The sequence below is a fragment of the Balaenoptera musculus genome, chromosome X (genome assembly GCF_009873245.2).
Source record: "Balaenoptera musculus isolate JJ_BM4_2016_0621 chromosome X, mBalMus1.pri.v3, whole genome shotgun sequence".
NCBI classification, from domain to species: domain Eukaryota; kingdom Metazoa; phylum Chordata; class Mammalia; order Artiodactyla; family Balaenopteridae; genus Balaenoptera; species Balaenoptera musculus.
Genome location: NC_045806.1, coordinates 116,678,625 through 116,696,986, shown reverse-complemented (window position 1 = coordinate 116,696,986; position 18,362 = coordinate 116,678,625). Strand labels below are relative to the sequence as shown.

At 38.5% G+C, this 18,362-nt stretch overlaps 1 protein-coding gene across 5 annotated transcripts in view; it reads left to right on the top strand.

The window, feature by feature from the left end:
* Nucleotides 1-18,362, top strand: part of ATP11C (ATPase phospholipid transporting 11C) — a 167,102-nt gene that overhangs the window by 90,234 nt on the left and 58,506 nt on the right. For all 5 annotated transcript variants that reach the window (XM_036840109.1, XM_036840108.1, XM_036840107.1 and 2 more), the window contains exons 6-14: nucleotides 4,296-4,424; nucleotides 6,223-6,326; nucleotides 8,475-8,525; nucleotides 9,516-9,580; nucleotides 9,913-9,994; nucleotides 10,754-10,904; nucleotides 11,482-11,679; nucleotides 16,659-16,820; nucleotides 17,504-17,655. In XM_036840109.1, the coding sequence (XP_036696004.1) occupies nucleotides 4,296-4,424; nucleotides 6,223-6,326; nucleotides 8,475-8,525; nucleotides 9,516-9,580; nucleotides 9,913-9,994; nucleotides 10,754-10,904; nucleotides 11,482-11,679; nucleotides 16,659-16,820; nucleotides 17,504-17,655 (1,094 nt within the window). The remainder of the gene's footprint in view (nucleotides 1-4,295; nucleotides 4,425-6,222; nucleotides 6,327-8,474; nucleotides 8,526-9,515; nucleotides 9,581-9,912; nucleotides 9,995-10,753; nucleotides 10,905-11,481; nucleotides 11,680-16,658; nucleotides 16,821-17,503; nucleotides 17,656-18,362) is intronic.

Here is an 18,362-nt window from a genome sequence, read left to right as displayed (position 1 = left end):
CTACTGAGCCTGAGCTCTAGAGCCCGCGTGCCACAACTACTGAAGCCTGTGCGCCTAGAGCCCGTGCTCCGCAAGAAGAGAAGCCACCGCAATGAGAAGCCTGCGCGCCACAAGAAAAAGCAGCCCGCACTCGACACAACTAAAGAAAGCCCGTGTGCAGCAACAAAGACCCAACACAGCCCAAAATTAATTAATTTTTTAAAAATGCTGGTGCTATTAAATAAGCTGGAGAAGAATAGGTTTAGGGGAAAAGGTGGGGGTGAAGGGAAATCAGGAATTCAGCTTGGGCCATGTTAATTTTTTTTTTAATATTTATTTGTTTGTCTGCGCTGGGTCTTAATTGCGGCACGCAGGATCTTCGTTGCCACGTGTGGGATCTTCGTTGTGGTATGCGGGATCTAATTCTCTTGACCAGGGATCTATCCTGGTCCCCCCTGCATTGCGACCACAGAGTCTTAACCACTGGACCACCAGGGAAGTCCCAGGCCATGTTAATTTTGAGATTCCTATTAGACAGCCAGATGGAATTGTCAAGCCTGGAGCTCAGAGATGTTTTAGGTGGATATAGAAATTTGGATGGAATCACATAAAACACAGAGAAGAGAAACAAGCCTTGAGGAATTCCAATGGAAAAACACAGGTATTTATAAGGGAAGGAGTATGGGTTTTGGCATTAGAAATATTGGAAGTGTTTCTTCAGGTTTACTGATTATTTCCTTTGTATCCAGTATGCTTATAAGCCCATTGAAGGAAATCCTTACCTCTGATATCATGTTTTTCATTTCTAACTTTTCCAATTGCCTTTTTTTGGGAGTTTCCATATTTATGCCCAAATTCCTCATCTGCATGTGTATGTTGTCTACCTTTTCCAGTAAATAGTTTAATATCTTAATCATAGCTATTTTTTTTTCATAGCTATTTTTCTATCCCTGTTTCATAATTCCAAAATCTGAGTATTTCTTTTTTTTTTTTTAATTTATTTTATGTATTGATTTTTGGCTGTGTTGGGTCTTCGTTGCTGCACGCAGGCTTTCTCTAGTTGCGGCGAGCGGGGTCTACTCTTTGTTGCGGTGCATGGGCTTCTGATTGCGGTGGCTTCTCTTGTTGTGGAGCACAGGCTCTAGGCACGCGGGCTTCAGTAGTTGTGGCACGTGGGCTCAGTAGTTGTGGCTCACGGGCTCTAGAGTGCAGGCTCAGTAGTCGTGGTGCACGGGCTTAGTTGCTCTGTGGCATGTGGGATCTTCTCGGACCAGGGCTCGAACCCGTGTCCCCTGCATTGGCAGGCGGATTCTTAACCACTGCGCCACCAGGGAAGCCCCAAAATCTGAGTATTTCTGAGGCTGGTCCTATTGACACCTTTATCTTTTGATGATCTGTCATTTTTGTCTTGGTTTTGTGCATCTCATTTTTTTTTTATTGAATTTTGGGCAGTGCATGTAAAAGAATGCTGGAGACCGAGGCAGGTAACCTGTATTTGTGGTCTGTAGTGGGCACACCTATTCTGTCAGCCAGCCCATCAGTGTTGGGGGTTGAGTCAGTCTGGTAAGGAGTTGGCTGGCTTTGGATTTTGCTGTAGCTGTTGATGCTTTCAGTACACCACTGGACTTTAAATGCCTGCAGTGCTGGGCTGCCACAGGGGTTTTCTCAGTGTTCCTGTTCCATTCTCTGCTTTCAGCAGGTCCTACATTCCTGAGACACAGTGAATGCCTCTCTCTACGCCCTTTCTCCTCCCCCAGTGGTAGATTGCTCTTTCTTGGGGTTCCTGGTGGGAACAGAGTGGTTTCTTGGTTCTCCTACTCCATCTCAGTATTAGGCAGGTTTTAGGCACCTTTGCCTCAGGGTGGAACTTTCTCAGTACTCTCCTCTCACCTCCACCCCAACCTCCCATGGCAGCTGAACTTTGCCTTTTATCAGTGCTAGGTCCTCAGTATGAGGGGGTTTCCTGTCCCATCCCCAGCAGCAGATGGCTTTGCTTCTATCTGCCCGCTAGCAGTAGTTACGTTACCCTGAGACTGTGCCCGGGAGGGTTTCTTGCCTTTCTCTTAGGCACAGATGGCTTTTGCCTCATGTGACAGAAGGGTCCACAGTGGTAGCATATTTTGTGTCTGTTCCTCCACAGCAGTCATTCACAACCTGTATGCCTGTACCAGTGAGGAAGGCTCTTTTAGGCCTCCTGTCCTCATGCTTTCTCATGAGCACTCAGTGGATGCCTATAGAGAAGAACTGATACGTGCTTATGGTCTCCTCTTTTCTCTCAGGCTTGCAGAGATTTGAAACTGTCACGTTGGCCCCTACCAAGCCTTTTACAGTTGGTTAAAAATCTAGTTATTTTCTTCCTAGGCACTTTTATGGCAGTCGTCTCTTCCTCCTGCGCTCCATCAATTGTGAAACAGTTTATTTCTCCTCTCTCTCCTCAGAGGGACTTTTCACCCTTGAAATTCAGTTCATTTGGTTGCCCTGCAACCTCAGCTCTCTGATGAACTCCAAAAAAATATGATTCTGTTGATTATCTGGCTTTTTCTAATATTTATGACAAGGGATAGTGATGTTCTCTTGTGGCTTTGTACATGCTAAGTGGAAACAACTCTAGAGTTGATTGTCTAACTGGACCATGTTGTTCCCTTTCTTTAAAAGTCCTTTCCCGGTCTCCCCTTGCCTTCAGGGTGAGGCCTAAACCCCTGACCCTGACCTGTCAGGACTTTTGTGATCTGGCCCCTGTCCATCTTACCAGCCTTAACTTGCACTCCAGGTGCAGGGATCTTTTCATATCTGAGCGAATCATTATCAATGTTGTAGAAGAAATTCTGTTTGTGGTTTTTATTTATCAGTGCCTGACAATCATGTTCCGTTCTTTAATGAGTGTTTCCTTCTTCTAAGATGCTTTAGGATTTTGTTTGTTATTTTTCTTCTGTGTATTTAAGCATAGATTGTGGCTTTGTGTAAGCAACAGAAGTGTTTGTGTATGTTTGGAAGGAACGATCCAAGAAAATAAAATATTATTTACAAATTAGTTCCATTGTTGATGCTGTTGCTCTGGGCTACTGTTTAAGATTGGCAAAGAAAATAAAGTTGTTCCTGAATAGATCTTGAAATCCTCATCTTCATCTGCCAAATTGTGTGTAGCAATTGGAAGGCAGGTGTGTCATTTGTTAGTTCAGCATTTCACAACCAGTGTGCCAGAGTTGGTGAGCCAGATATTATGACTCTCTCCTGAGGCGGGTTGTCTTCTGTCACCAGCAGCCTCCTCCCTTTATCTGGAAGTGCTGTACAAAAGGGTTACTTATCATTTTCTGTGTGTGCCACGACATGGAAAATGTTGGAATGCACTGGGCTGGATAATTTCCTTACATCCTTCTAAAAAAATGTTATGACTATTCATAAGTTAGAAGTAAAGCAGTTGTAGGGTATTAGTAATAATTACAATTAGCAACTATCAGAGGGTGAATATATGCCAGGCACTTTACAAAACACTTTACCTGTGTCCTCATTTCATACTCCAGCCAATCCTATGATGTAGTTGCAATCATCAAAGGCACTTAACCTAAGGTCATATAGTTAAGTGGCAGAGCTGGGACATAAAGTCAAGTAGTAAAGATCTGTGTTTTAATCATCGTGATTTATTTCCTACATTATTAAATTATGCGCTAGAAATGGTTCGTGGTTGTTTCTTCTCTCATGTTTTTCCTCTACTTGAGCTTTGGGTACTTGCTCATAGCGGATGAATTGTTGGAAAATGACCTATTTGAAAAAAGTTTTTTCCAAATGTTATGGGAAACATAAACACCTCTCTAATTAAGCGAGATTTTCTGAGCACTGAAGAGAGAACTATGACCCAAAAATAATAGCTGTTATCACTTGGAAGGCAAAGCATTTTGAAATATTTATCTATGATGCAGAGTGGGAGTGTGGCTGACCAGTGTTTATGAAGTGCTCAAGTTAAGATGTGTAGATTTTCTTGATTCATTCATGAAATGATAATGGCCATTCTCTTATCAAACACCAATACCAGAAACAACAGAGAGCAAAAGGGTCCCTGGGTGCTGGAATCATTTGTTAGAGATTAAAGTTCAATACTAAGGTAATCTAAAAGCATCCTAAGTCATTGTAACCTTAAAGAGGATTCTGAATGTTGAGTGATATTCTTTCATCACCTTTCACATGGTATAGGATGCTGAGACAGTCTAAGCCCTAGAGGAGGAGAGGTCTTTTGCTACTGTTTTGACTTTAGTTTGAGGTATAATGAATGCTTTGTTTGGAATTAAGAATATTTATATTTATTTTTCTCTCTATGCTAGGTCGGTGATGTAGTAGAAGTACAGGCAGATGAAACCTTTCCCTGTGATCTTATTCTTCTATCATCCTGCACAGTTGATGGAACCTGTTACGTTACTACTGCAAGTCTTGATGGGGAATCCAATTGCAAGGTAATGGAGATTAAACCTTGCCTAAACATTCTGAGCTCAGGATAGTTAATCATACAATACTCCATCCCACTGCCCCCTAATCTTTTATCTTATTTTTTCCTGTTTGTGTAAGTTTTGTATTTGAAGACAGCTTTTATATAACTGTCTTTGAACTTCTAAGCAAGTACTCAACTTTGGGGGAAAGGGTGGTGTTGGGTGAGGAAATCCACACCCCAAATAAAAGCCACCACATTTTTGATAGCAGTGTTTGCATTTCATATTGACATTAACCCATTCAATATTTTATTTAGGCTTTTAAAAATGAGAGTAGTCTTAGGCTGAAACTATATAACTATGAAAATAACTTCACCCTAAGGTACTCTAACCTTACAGTTTGATCTATTTTTATTTTTAAAGTGATGACTATCTTCTTGAAAAAAATGTTTATTCCTGGCATATCGAAAATCTAACCTGGAATGGTTTGATTACTTTTTAAAAACACCTTAGGGTGTAGTTTGGCAAATATTTGCTTTATTTCAACTAGGAAGAATTATAAGTGTGTTAGAGTAAATTTGTTCAAACTGGAGGATAAGTTACGTCCCTGGTACTTTCCGGCACTGTCAGTTCTTGGCTATCATCCAGAGCTCCACAGGGCATGAACATGTATCCTCTATATGCTGCCTTTAAGGAAGAATACTAATGTGCTCACCTCTGTGTGTATCCTTGAGGGCTTTCCTCTGCTTGTTTATTCCATCTGGAGTTGAGGACCAGGACTCAGTATGTGGGAAAGGAACTTAAATGCCTGTTAGATAACTAATTTTTTTCTTCAGGGGCATGGTGATGAACTAGTCCCATTTAAACTATTGAAAAACAAAGTTGTATTTGAGGGAATGTCAAGATAAAAATCGAGAAATCTACCTGAAGATTTCCTAATAGGGGAAAAAGTTGTTTAGAGGCAGAAAACTTTCAAGTGGTTTCATTTTCCAATTAAGTTGATCTGATAAATCAGCTAAAAGTACATAGGTTTTCCAAGTCAGGAGATAGTTTTAAATGTAGCTGCGGCAGATCCATAATATTCTCCAAAGACTGTGCAGCAGCTTTCCCTTCAGCATAAGTGGTGCAGTCTTTGAATCTGCGTCAGCCCTTCTTTGATGATTTATAAATGGGTTCATTGGAGCCTGCCTTGAGTTCTGGGTCAATCAAGTAAGTACATAATATACATTAGTAGAATATTCTAACTGTCTGACTAAGGCAAGACACATCATCTCCCAGCTCCTTACATAAATTGTAGCCACCCGAAGCATTTTCAAGATCATTAATTTTGCTGTTTGTATAATGGAAACTATTGATGAATTTTTTTCTTTCTGTTAGCAAAAATGTTAGCATTCTTATGACCAAAAGGGTTATGTTCAATTCTTATGTGTATGTTAACATCACCATACACTATGGTGAGCAAAATAATAGGTCTCAGTTCTATAAATAGGAGAAAAAAAATGCATTAAATTTTTCATGGGGTTTTCAGTTAATTATATGCATGCTGCAAATGGAATTCTCTCTGCTGTCAGTATCAAGAAAAGCTTTTAGTTTTCTCATTATCTTTGAAATCCCCTTGCAGCAGAGTTATCTTTCTAATTATTTGTAATATATTTTAAGAATAATACCATCAAGTTTATTTAGTTGGAAATGTGCATCAATATTTGTATCATTCTGCCAAAGCCTCTTACTAAAAACATACAGTGTTCATGAAATCAGGTGGGTATACGATTACACTTTTTTTTGGGGGGGGGCTGTTTTTGCTTTTTCTTCTGCTTTCATCTAGACACATTATGCGGTACGTGACACCATTGAACTGTGTACAGCCGAATCCATTGATACCCTCAGAGCAGCAATTGAATGTGAACAGCCTCAACCTGACCTCTACAAGTAAGAATTACCTGGTTTCATTTTACTGCTGTCTGATGGCTTTGCTTCTCTTTGCCACCAGTATTGCAAAGAAACACCCACCATTTACCAGCCTCCTTGCATTTGTGTTTTTATGAGCTGTTCCTTCCTTCTGGCAGGGAAATGAATCAAATCAGCCTTGTTCGCTACCAGCCTAAGATAAATCATTGTGGGCCCAGGCATCTTACTTGTGGTTTTTCTTTTATTATTGTTATTTGTAGACATGGCTGTCCATCACATTTTAAGATTATGTAATCCCGTAAGGCTGATCTATCAAACTCATGCATTAGCCAGAGTTAATTAAAACAAAAATAAACCACTTTATGTGTCATCCAACATTAAAGAGAGAAGGAGATACGGAGCCATGCAATTAGTAGGCACTCTGTCCTTTTTTATGAGGATCATGATGAACTGGGTATTGTATGTAGGCTGTTTCTTGTCCAAAGTAAACAGTTAAGTTGAGGGAGCAGTGAAATGGTGTGATTTCCTCTATTTTGCTACAGTTAGGCTTTCTGGAGTAGATTTATTCATTCACAGTCATTGTGGGTTGTCAAAAAATTTGCCATTTGATTTTTAAGACTGGTTACTTTGGTTGATTAGAGCATGGTGTTAATGAGGATAGAATAATAGGTTTTATCCCCAAGTGGGCCAATTAATTATATTCTATTCCACCTTTACGGATGGCATCCATCACCCATGCCAGCCATCTGGTTAATGAATGCTGTTGGTCATAATAGGGGACCAAATGGCGGGATGTGGCTTACAACAGTGCCCAGTAGTGGAAAAACAAAGTATTCATCTTACTACATGAATAATACCCTCCCTCCTTCCCATCATTCCTTCTTTCCTTTTTCCCTTCTTCTTCTGTATCCACCTTGATAGTAGGAACTTAGAATCACAAAGCAAAATAGCTGTTCCCTGCCTTTAGGGAACTCACAGTTTGCAAAGGGGATAAAACAGTAAAGCTAGGCTTACAGTACAGTGAGATAATAAAGGTGACTAAAAGGCCCATAGAATCACAGAAAAGGGAGTGACTGATTTTGCCTGAGTTAGACAATAATATACATCCTTGCATATTTATAGGGTAACTCCTAAATTTCAGTTACCTCAAATGTGAAGGAGATTTTTAGTGAGGGAAGGTTATTCCTAATTTCTCTAGACTAGATTGAGTACCCTTGGTATGTGACTTCAGAATACCTTGTACTTCCACCACCCTAGTGGTCATCACTTACATTGTAATTGCCTGATTGTCTGTTTTAGGGCAAGGAACACATTTTTCTTGCTTATTAGCAAGCATAGTAATGGTGCAATTAATACATGATGAATGAATGAGCAGACCTTCATATTTTGTGTGTTTAGTAATAATCAATTTTTCTGAAAAAATTCTAATGTAAGTTATAAAATACTCATAACATTCTTGTTAAGGAGGATTTAGAGCTTTTTACCCTATTTTTCAGAAATGTAGATTACCATATGCATAGCCATATATCTGATCACTTGGTCAGATCAAGCTCAGTATTCAGATCGGCTGCAAGGCAGTTTGGAAATTTCCAAGATGGTGATCAAGTGTCCCCTAATGCCGGTGGTTCTCAAACGGTGATCCCAGGCCAGCAGTATCAGCATCACCTGGGAGCTTGTTGGAAATACAGATTCACATTCTTACCTGAACCATAAGCTTGGGGATGGGGCCCAGAAATCTGTGGTTTAAGAAGCCCACCAGTAATTCTGATGCATGCTCAAGTGAAAGAACTACTGAACTAATGGTTTTAAAAGTTGTTTTAGCACCAGAAACCTTTCTTCACATGAATGTGAAATAGAAACCAATTATTTATGTGAAGTATAGATGAGAGGGGTAATGTGTGCATGCACAGTGCCAAGTAGATCTTGAAAATCAATTTAGAATCTTTGTTTACATTCTTATAATCCATAATATTTTTAAAATTAGTTGAAAATGTTACATACCATATTGGTTCAACTTAACTTTTTTTAAAAAGAAAGACAGTAGGCTTTCATAGTTCATTGTCTTATCTCTTCTTGCATTTTTTGTATTTTGATTCATTCCCATATTTGGGGTAAATAGATTTTATCTAGATATAGAAGACACGTGTGCTATTATGTTCTTTTTTGCAGGTTTGTTGGCCGAATCAGTATCTATAGTAATAGTCTTGAAGCTGTTGCCAGGTTAGTTTATAATTCCTTTAATCTGTCCTTTTGGGGGGAGCTGTGTTTCTCTTTTAAGCCCATTAAAATAGTTGAATACTTTCCTCTATAGAAAGGGATGTAAAGGTGAATAACCCTGGAGTAACTAGCCACTAATGGGTCTTAAGTAGCTGACCTTGTGATTGGTAGCAGCTCAGAGTGTGTGTGTCCTGGGAGGGAGGTGGTGTTGGAAGTGATGCTGAGGGTTTCTAAAATTGTAGAGCTCCAGACACTTTGACCAATAATCCCAAATATGTTCTAAGCACTGTATTTATTGTCCTTGGCTGTGCAGTGCCTGACAATATTGGAAGTATATCTGGAGAACAGTGTGTTAAGGGAGAGTTATTTAGGGACTAGGCAGGAGATAAAATGCTGGGAGAATTAGCTGGACTTAAGTAAAATGAAAGGTTTAATCATTTATAATGTAACAATTCATGGAAAAAGGGGTGTTTTCTTCCCTCTTCTATCATCCAGTTAATTACCTCAACTTTTCCACTTGGCCTTTATAGCCAATACTCAAAAAGAAGTTAAAGAAACACCGGGTGCCCAATGATCCCCCAAAAGGCGTGTTTACTCTCTATAAATATGGCAGTGTGTCTTTCCCACCTTGACATTTGCTTTCCCAGCCTTTTACTGTCACCTTTTCTTTCTGTCTCTTGATGTCTGCTGTTCTGTCCCGTTCTTGTCTTCCTGTCTGTGACTCATAATCCTTTTATCTCTGTGCATCTCTTTATCTCTGTATGTTGCTGGCTACCCCGGTACTGTGTGTGCTTCCATCTGTGCTGTATCCTCAAGTAACTTCAGAGGGAAATATCTTTCAGCTGGTCCTGTGTTAGTAAGCATATGATATAAGTAAACAGATACATTCTGAACCTTTTGGAGATAGATGTATGTTAGGGCAAAATATGTCGCCAAAGTTGATGGTGTTATTTGTTGGGCTGTTTGGATAAGTTGTGTTCATTTTTTGTTTAGGTCTTTGGGACCTGAAAATCTCTTGTTGAAAGGAGCTACACTAAAAAATACCAAGAAGATATATGGTGAACGTTTTTAAGATATACTTACTAGAAATATGTCTTTTAAAGCCTGTGCCTAAATAGTGCAGTTAAAAATTGAACATGGCATTTAATTCCATTTAATCTAAGCCTGTTTTTAGGTGTTGGGAGTTTATAAGATGGTAAACTAACTTGAAAACTATGACGAACTATGTAGAATTAAAATTATACTATAAATGATATATCAACTGGTGAATAGAAGAGAGTTTAGAATTCCTACTTTTATAGAGTGAAAAAATTGGTAGATCCAACTGGGTGGGGAGTTGGGTTGGCAGTCTCATTTGAAACCTAATTTTCATCATATTGTTATTCCTTAGGAGTTGCTGTTTACACTGGAATGGAAACCAAAATGGCATTGAACTACCAAGGGAAATCTCAGAAACGTTCTGCTGTTGAAAAGTTAGTGTACACCACAATTTCTTTAGTTGTTATTGAACTGAAATTGTTACTTCTCAGTAATTCTAAATAACAACCATAAGCAAAAACAACATAAATTGTAGTAGTGCTACCATTTTGAGTACTTTTTGTGTTCCAGAAACTGCTCAGTGATTTGTATGTCTGATTTGGTTTAATCCTCTGAGCAACTCAGAGTAATTCCTGTTAGCCTGTCCACTTTATAGATAGAGAAATAGTCGTAGAGATGATAAGTGATTTCCCTAAGCTCACTTAGCTATTCAAGGGCAGGGTTTAGTTGAAATTTATTCTCTTTTGCTGCTGGATAATGGTTTGGGGTCCTCTTGTTGCTATATGTAAGGAGGTTGTACAACACAGATAATAGTCTCCTGGCAGATATTGAAGTGGTACATGACACACACCTTCAAGCCAGCTGCCGCTGGCACAGACCTCACTCTCCTGTTGGCGTGGATATCCAGTATATCAGTGACACGCTCTCCATAGCTCTACTTTCAGACTAAAAGAATCCACACTAAGCTTGAAGATTTCACATTTGCTCCTCTACCCTCTATTCCAAACCTTTAGGATTCAGGGAAATGGAAACAATCTACAAGAATAATGCGTTAGCAGCATCCGTACAGGTCTGTGCTATGGTTACACATCGTACACAGGAGAAGCTTTGGAAAACTGAACAGTTTAGTTTATACCTGGTTGATACCTTAAGTAATTAAATGGTTTTTAAATCCATAATATCTTATTTTTCAGATCCATTAATGCCTTCCTGATTGTGTATTTATTTATCTTACTGACCAAAGCTGCAGTATGCACTACTCTAAAGTATGTTTGGCAAAGTACCCCATATAACGATGAACCTTGGTATAACCAAAAGACCCAGAAAGAGCGGGAGACTTTGAAGGTAATTTGTTTTATGCTGAAAACTTTAACCCTAGCACATTGTGACAGAGACACGCTTTATTGAAATGCTGCTCAGATAATGATACCTTTGGTATTTGGGTTTTCTCTTGGTTGTATGGTAGCCCCAAACCATTAACTGTTTAAGAAATGTTAGAATTTTTTGTTTTAACCCTAGGCATCTATCCTTGTTTTTAACTCTTTGGTTAAGAGTTTTAAGCAATTGGGCAAGAAGGTCTGTCATGTTAATATATTATGAGCTTGTGATATATCATGATAGGAACGTAATGAGTGCCTACATGAAAACTTTGAGCCTACATTCATATTGGGGGGGGTGGGGAGGAGCAGAGAACTTAAGGAAGTGAAAAGTGTTAAGTCAAGGTACATTCACTGAAGAATAGTGACAAAATTCAGGGTGTTGTAAATGTTGTTTTCATGTACTGTGAAAATTTTTACTAATGATATAGTGTCGTTGGGAAGAGCAGTGCTTTCAGCGTTGAAATTAAAAGATAGAAAGTTTATATTACACTTGCTTGATGGAACTGTGCATATAATCAGCATGAACTATTTCTTTTGTTTAGGTTTTGAAAATGTTTACCGACTTCCTGTCATTTATGGTTCTGTTCAACTTTATCATTCCTGTCTCCATGTATGTCACAGTAGAAATGCAAAAATTCTTGGGCTCCTTCTTCATTTCATGGGATAAGGACTTTTATGATGAAGAAATCAATGAAGGAGCCCTGGTTAACACATCAGACCTTAATGAAGAACTTGGTCAGGTTAGAACTTATTTTTACTTAAAATAAGTTAACATAGTGAACTTATTTCTTGTAGTCTGGATTACCAATGTATGTGACCATTTCACATTTGGAAATGTGATTCAACGAAAATTCCTTTATGCAGGCATGTAATGAAGGCAAGCGATGTTTTCATAACTATAGCGTCAATTATTTTGCTGGCATTTTGAAATCAGTGTTTTGAAAGAACACCGATTTATGTATTAAATTTGAATGTTATGGAAATTCTCTTTAGAACTCACCTGGTGGTGTTGCTAGATTATGGGCTATTGCTTTGGAACAGGAAACATGTAGTCTTCATCACCATCTATAATCATTTAGGGATAGACTAGGGGGGCAGTGGAAATAAAGCTATTTTATAAATGCATTTTGTTCCATAAACAAAATTGACCATAGTTGTCCTATGGACATTTTCTTGGTACATTTCTGATCAGATGGAATATAGACCTAGAAAGCAGAGTTGTTTATTCCAGTGCAAGAATTTAAATGAAGGGAAAATGTGAGGGCATGCACTCCTCTAAATGCTTTTTGCTTCATATACCAAGGTAATCCAGGCTTTGACCTCGCTGCTAACCCAGGTTGTTTTCAAATGCAGTGCAGTCTAGCTGTAATTCTTCAAGTGATGACTTCTTTGGTGCTTTTCTTATCAGTACTGAGAAAAGTTTTTCCCTTTGTCTGAATTTACTGTGTGTCATGTAATGATCTTCACAAGCTGAGGGGATTTTTTTGGCTTGCATTTAATTCTCTTGATATTTAGAATGTCAAGACTGTGGAAATATCACTTCTGTGACTGGGAGATGCAAATTCAGTTAATGGAACTGTATGGCTGGAATAGGGCCTCACACTCGTTTTGAATGGTGACGATTTGCGCCTGTGCCTGAAAACTCTCCTCCTGAATTCAGTCCCCCTCCACCCCCACTCTGTATTTCTGTTCTTTACACAGCCTTTGACTAAACCAGAGTACCCTCTTGACAACTACAGTCACAAGGGTGAAAGGACTCTCCAGATATCATTATGTTGAAACCTGACTCTAGGACTCCAGGACCCCAGACTGTGGCATCTGCGTTCCACAGAGATACTGACTCACTAAGGATAGAATAAGCAATGAATGAACGAATGCTTTTCCCTTAGATATTGTTCCCAGAAGTTTCTCTTGTAGGTCACTGCAGCTGCCACAGCTGACCTTAGCCTTTTTAAACCAGAAGTTTTCATCCAGGGAAAGCTGAGTAGAACTACTCTAGTCCCAACAAAAGGTATCAATCTGCAGCTTTTTTACATGGGAAAAAAAAATGAGTTATAAGCCACCTCTGGTGAACTTATCCCTGACAGCTGATTTAGTTGACTAGATCTGCCTATTCTAAATCCAGTGCCCGGCTATATGGATTAAGCTACCCAAGGGTGAACATGGCTAGTCCCAGGCTACTGCAAATAGAACAGCCATCATTCCACATGTGGCACCTAATTCTCACCAGAGACAGGCAGGATATCCAGGCCAGATCTCCACCTCAGCAGATTCCATCTTACCTATGGGAACGTAGTCTTGTTCCTATCATCTAGACTTATTCACACTGCAGAACATAAAGTAGAGCTTTGGGTAATGATGTAGTCAGTTTGATCAGTGAAAATAAACTACAGCTTTCTTTTCAGCCACCACTTCTTTTCCCCGCCAAAACCTGCTTTTCTGGATGTGACTGTCATTTAGTCAGTTATAAGGTAATAACCAGACCACCACTTCAGTTTGTACACTGTAAAAACAATTTGCCATCATGATCAGCTTACCTGTGTAGAAACTACCTAAATGAAAATGCAAAGAAGTCTTGAAATGGTTTCTTAGGACATTTAGCATTTCATGGACCAGTATACACGAAATTAAGTGTAACCAGTTTCCTCCTTGATGAGTCATAATTTAAAATCTATAGGGCTTTTATGTTACTTAAAAGCAGTGTCAGTTAGTTTCCATCAATACCATTGCAAACACTTGCTTAACCTCTTCCAAAGTGACCCACATTTGTATTAAAAAAAAAATAGGAAGATATGTTTAGGACAGTGTTGGTCTTTGACTTGAGAAACAAAAAGAAGTAGACTGCTCAGTTCAATTGGAAAAGAATGGGGTCTTTTATGATCAGACATCAGTCCTTTAGACAGCCAAATGGTTTCAACTTTGAAAAAATGGTGGGGATAGCCTCCTCCTTCATATCCCCTCCCAGTCTCGCAGCTATGCCCAGTGGTGTGTCAGAGTATATACTGTGATTCCAGTAATTCAATCCAGTGGTTATGTATTAAACTTCTGTGTTATCTAAGACATGTTCTTGGTACTGGGGTTACTATTATGAAGTAAGCGAGAAACCCTTGAGTTGTTCAACATCTAGTTGGGGAAACACACATATCGTACCCTAACTATAGCAATGTGACGATAATCAGAAAAATCAGGGAATGTGAAATGATGGAAAGAGTCTAGTACTGTGTGATTTTGGTCAAGTCAACAGCAATGACAATCTACATCTATATAACACTTACAAATGTATTTAGTAATCTTTACAGCCTTGTGCAGCAGGTTTGATTATTTAAGGCTAATATTTAATGTTCAGAGAGATGAGGAGATTTTTCCAAGGTCACAAATTTAGTAGGTGGTGGAGCCACAACTCCAGTCCAAGTTCTTCACTAGGGTAAACAATATGAAATTTTTTGACCAATTTTGACCTGTAAACTAGGTGATTTCATGTGTTCAACCTTTATTTTAGGACTCTTTCTATTCTGAACAGCTATCTCACTTTAGGCTTTCTATCCATAAATTGATGGCTTTGAGCTTGCTGATAGACAAGGGCCTTTCCTGCAACTGGCTCAAACCTACCACTAAAGAGGAAGAGGCTGTTGAGAGTCAGAGGCAAGCAGTAGCCTCTCACTCATCGGCCCACACTCTCCTTTAAATATGAGAATACTTTTTAATAATAGCCAATCCTCTCCTCCCCTTGTTCTGAGTGTAGGGCATATATTAGATCAGTGGTTCTCAAAGCATGATCTCAGGACCAGCATTACCTGGGAACTTATTAGAAGTGCACATTATCTAGCCCCACCGCAGAGCTACTGAATGAGAAACTCTGGGGATAAAGCCCAGCGATCTGAGTTTTAACAAGCACCCTGCAAGTGAGTGTGATGCAGAATACAGTTTGATAATTACTCTATCAGGGTATAGTTTGTTGGCCTATACCTGTGAGATTAATTGTACACAGATCCATAGTGCACAAACTGTTATATATAGGCAAACACTTTATTTAAATACACTTTATTTTTATTTATTTATTTTTGGCTGCGTTGGGTCTTCGTTGCTGCGCGCAGGCTTTCTCTAGTTGTGGCAAGCAGGGGCTACTCCTCGTTGCGGTGTGTGGGCTTCTCATTGTGGTGGCTTCTCTTGTTGTGGAGCACGGGCTCTAGGCACGCAGGCTTCAGCAGTTGTGGCACGTGGGCTCAGTAGTTGTGGCTCTCAGGCTCTAGGCGCGCAGGCTCAGTAATTGTGGCTCACGGGCCTAGTTGCTCCGCGGCATGTGGGATCTTCCCGGACCAGGGATCGAATCCGTGTTCCCCGCTTCGGCAGGCGGATTCTCAACCACTGCGCCACCAGGGAAGTCCCTGCACTTTATTTTTTAAAGCTATTACCTTTGTCATCTATAAAAGATTTCAAAATGGGTTAATGCTCATCCAAGTGCAGGAGCTGCAGCAACACAGGACAACCTTCGGGGGGAAAATGAAGGTTAATAATTTTGATCAGAAAAAAAGCCCCAAAGAATTTCATTTTAACTGGAAAAATCTAAATGATACAGGAATAATACCACTTGGATTAATTTAAAGAGAGAATTCAAACTTGGCTGGCTAACAGGAAAAAAAAGAGAAGATTGGAATGCTATATTTGTGCCAGTACTGCTACCGTGAAATGCTTTGAAAAATAATTAGAAAGCAACTACTGCTGCAGTTCATCTCTTTCTCCCTTACATAATAAAAACCTTAATCTTGTACTTATGCTTGTTCCTGTCAGCCCATAATTTTAACTATTTAAGTATAAATTGCCAAAAAGGAGGATAAAATTGTGGGTTTCCAAAAGCCAGATGTTATAAATAGAAGAGATAAAAACTGGGATAAAATGAAAATGCTCAAAATGGCTTATTTTACATGGCAAATTTATTTCATAGCCTATTTTTTCCATTATTTATGAAAGTATGCTTATATTATACTTTAACCTATCATTATAAACTCTGCTCCTTTATTTTAATTTGGAAATTTTTTGGAGGAGTATCTGAAAATATACATAGTATGTGGAAAGAAATTTCATTTATATTTTTGATCATCATTGACTTACTGTGTCTAATTAAGTAACATTATTTCCCCGTCTGTCTATATTCTGTAACTCTTATATACATTCTATGACACAATGCATTTTACTTCAATCCAGTATATTTATAGAAAATATTACTTTTCAAAGAAAAGTTTTGTTACATCCCAGTTAGTTTAAGTTCCTATCCAGTATGTTTTCTCTGTGTGTGTGTGTGTGTGTGTGTGTGCATGCGTGCGCACGCACGCGTGTGTCAGTATGTCAGAGAGAGAGAGAAATAATGGTCAGTAAATTGTTTCCCACTTGTAAAATTGACTTTTCTTATGTTAACTTCTTTATATCAAAACAGGTCGGTGTTAAATTGAAGGGGTCTTAGTTTGATAAAATAGCCACATTTTTCCTGCCTATTAATCTCCTACATTTGAGTAAGTCTACCTTAGACATGTGATACTATTTCAGTATCTTTAAAAATACTTCTTCATTTCTCATTCGATAATATTGCTTCTGTAATTACCTGACATTTGACAAGTTTTTAGAAAAGGTGATTTCTATGGATATGAAAATATCCTTAGGTATGCCTTATAGAAAATTAATCACATTGAAGAAAGAATGCATATGTTTGTGTTCTTGTTTTTAGGTGGATTATGTATTTACTGATAAGACTGGAACACTTACTGAAAATAGCATGGAATTCATTGAATGCTGCATTGATGGGCATAAGTATAAAGGTGTAACTCAGGAGGCTGATGGACTCTCTCAAACTGATGGACCCTTACCGTATTTTGACAAAGCAGATAAGGTGGCATTTTCTGCGTTACCATTTTACCTTGAGAAATCAATTTATATAGGCATGTGTTAGCATAGTAGACATTAAGGATTTGGGCACGTGACATAGACTTTTGAATAACCGTTGGTTTGTTCTTTCAACTTCACCTTTCTTATTTTATGGACAACTCCGGAATTTGTAAACAAGTAGAATTTATAAGAAGAGAGCATTATGAAAAATGGCATTTGGGTAAAACTTTCACTTGACTGTGTGATCATAATTTTTGGTGCTTTATCTTTAAAAATATGAGCTGCTCCAAGAATGATGTCTATTAAAATCATTCAAATCCCAGCAGTGTCTAGGCATGAAATGAACCAGAGTCTCCCTGCACCTGAGCTATTGCCAGATTGTGAATTAGAATTGAATGAACTCTTTTAGGCCATGGAGATGTCGCTGCTTTGGTATTAGGTGGCACTACAGTAACTTGAATGAGTTAACATAGCCCCTAGGGTGTGTTAGCTGAGAACCAGGCATGTTGGTAGGGACTAGGAGAATATATAGTTCATTTGAGTATTATGAATTTATAAGTTTTTGCTACTCAGTTTGCTGGAGGTTATAACATTCTCTCACATTAATAACTTTTCTCTGTTCATTGACTAGTTACCAAGTGTTCACAGTGAAACTAATATAATGATTTTTCTGTTACTGTTCAATAGAATCGAGAAGAGCTCTTTCTGCGTGCCTTGTGTTTATGTCATACTGTAGAAATTAAAACAAATGATACTGTTGATGGAGTTACAGAATCAGCTGAATTAACCTATATGTCCTCTTCACCAGATGAAATAGCTTTGGTCAAAGGAGCTAAAAGGTAAGCACGTACGTTACGCTAGTTGAATAATTTCGAGACGTACAGTTCTGCCTATAGTTAACAATATGGTATTTTCACTTCCAAATTTGTTAAGAGAGTAGATCTCATATGTTAAATGTTCTTACCACAAACAACAAAAAAGCAAAGGGGACACAAAGAACATTAGAAATGTTGGGATATGTCTCTACCTTGATTGTGGTGATGGTATCACAGACGTATTCATGTGTCCAAACTCATCAAATTGCACACATTAGGTATTTGCAGTTCTCTATCAGTTATACCTCAGTAATGCTGTTTTAAAACCCAGAAATAAGTTGTAGAAAAATACATTAACATTTTTGAAGAGTAAAAAAAATTAAACAGTTCTTGTACTTCTCCTGAGAAAGCGAAATCACAGGAGGACAGGAGTTATTTTGTTCCTTCTCTTATTTGCTTCAATAACCTTATCTTATAAGTATCCTTATTCTTTAATAAGGAGCCAAGCTACTTTATCTGAAAGTTTGAAAAAAATTCTCAAACCTAACCAGTTAAGACCAAAAAGAAAATAGCAATGCATAGATGTAACTTGCATTACTATTTATGCATTCCAGCCAGAAGTCCAAATATTCATATTATAGTTTGCAAATCCTATAATAATGGCCACTTTTTGTACAACACATGTTTTTGCTGAAGTGCTCGCAGCAATTTTGATATCATTTGGTAACTGA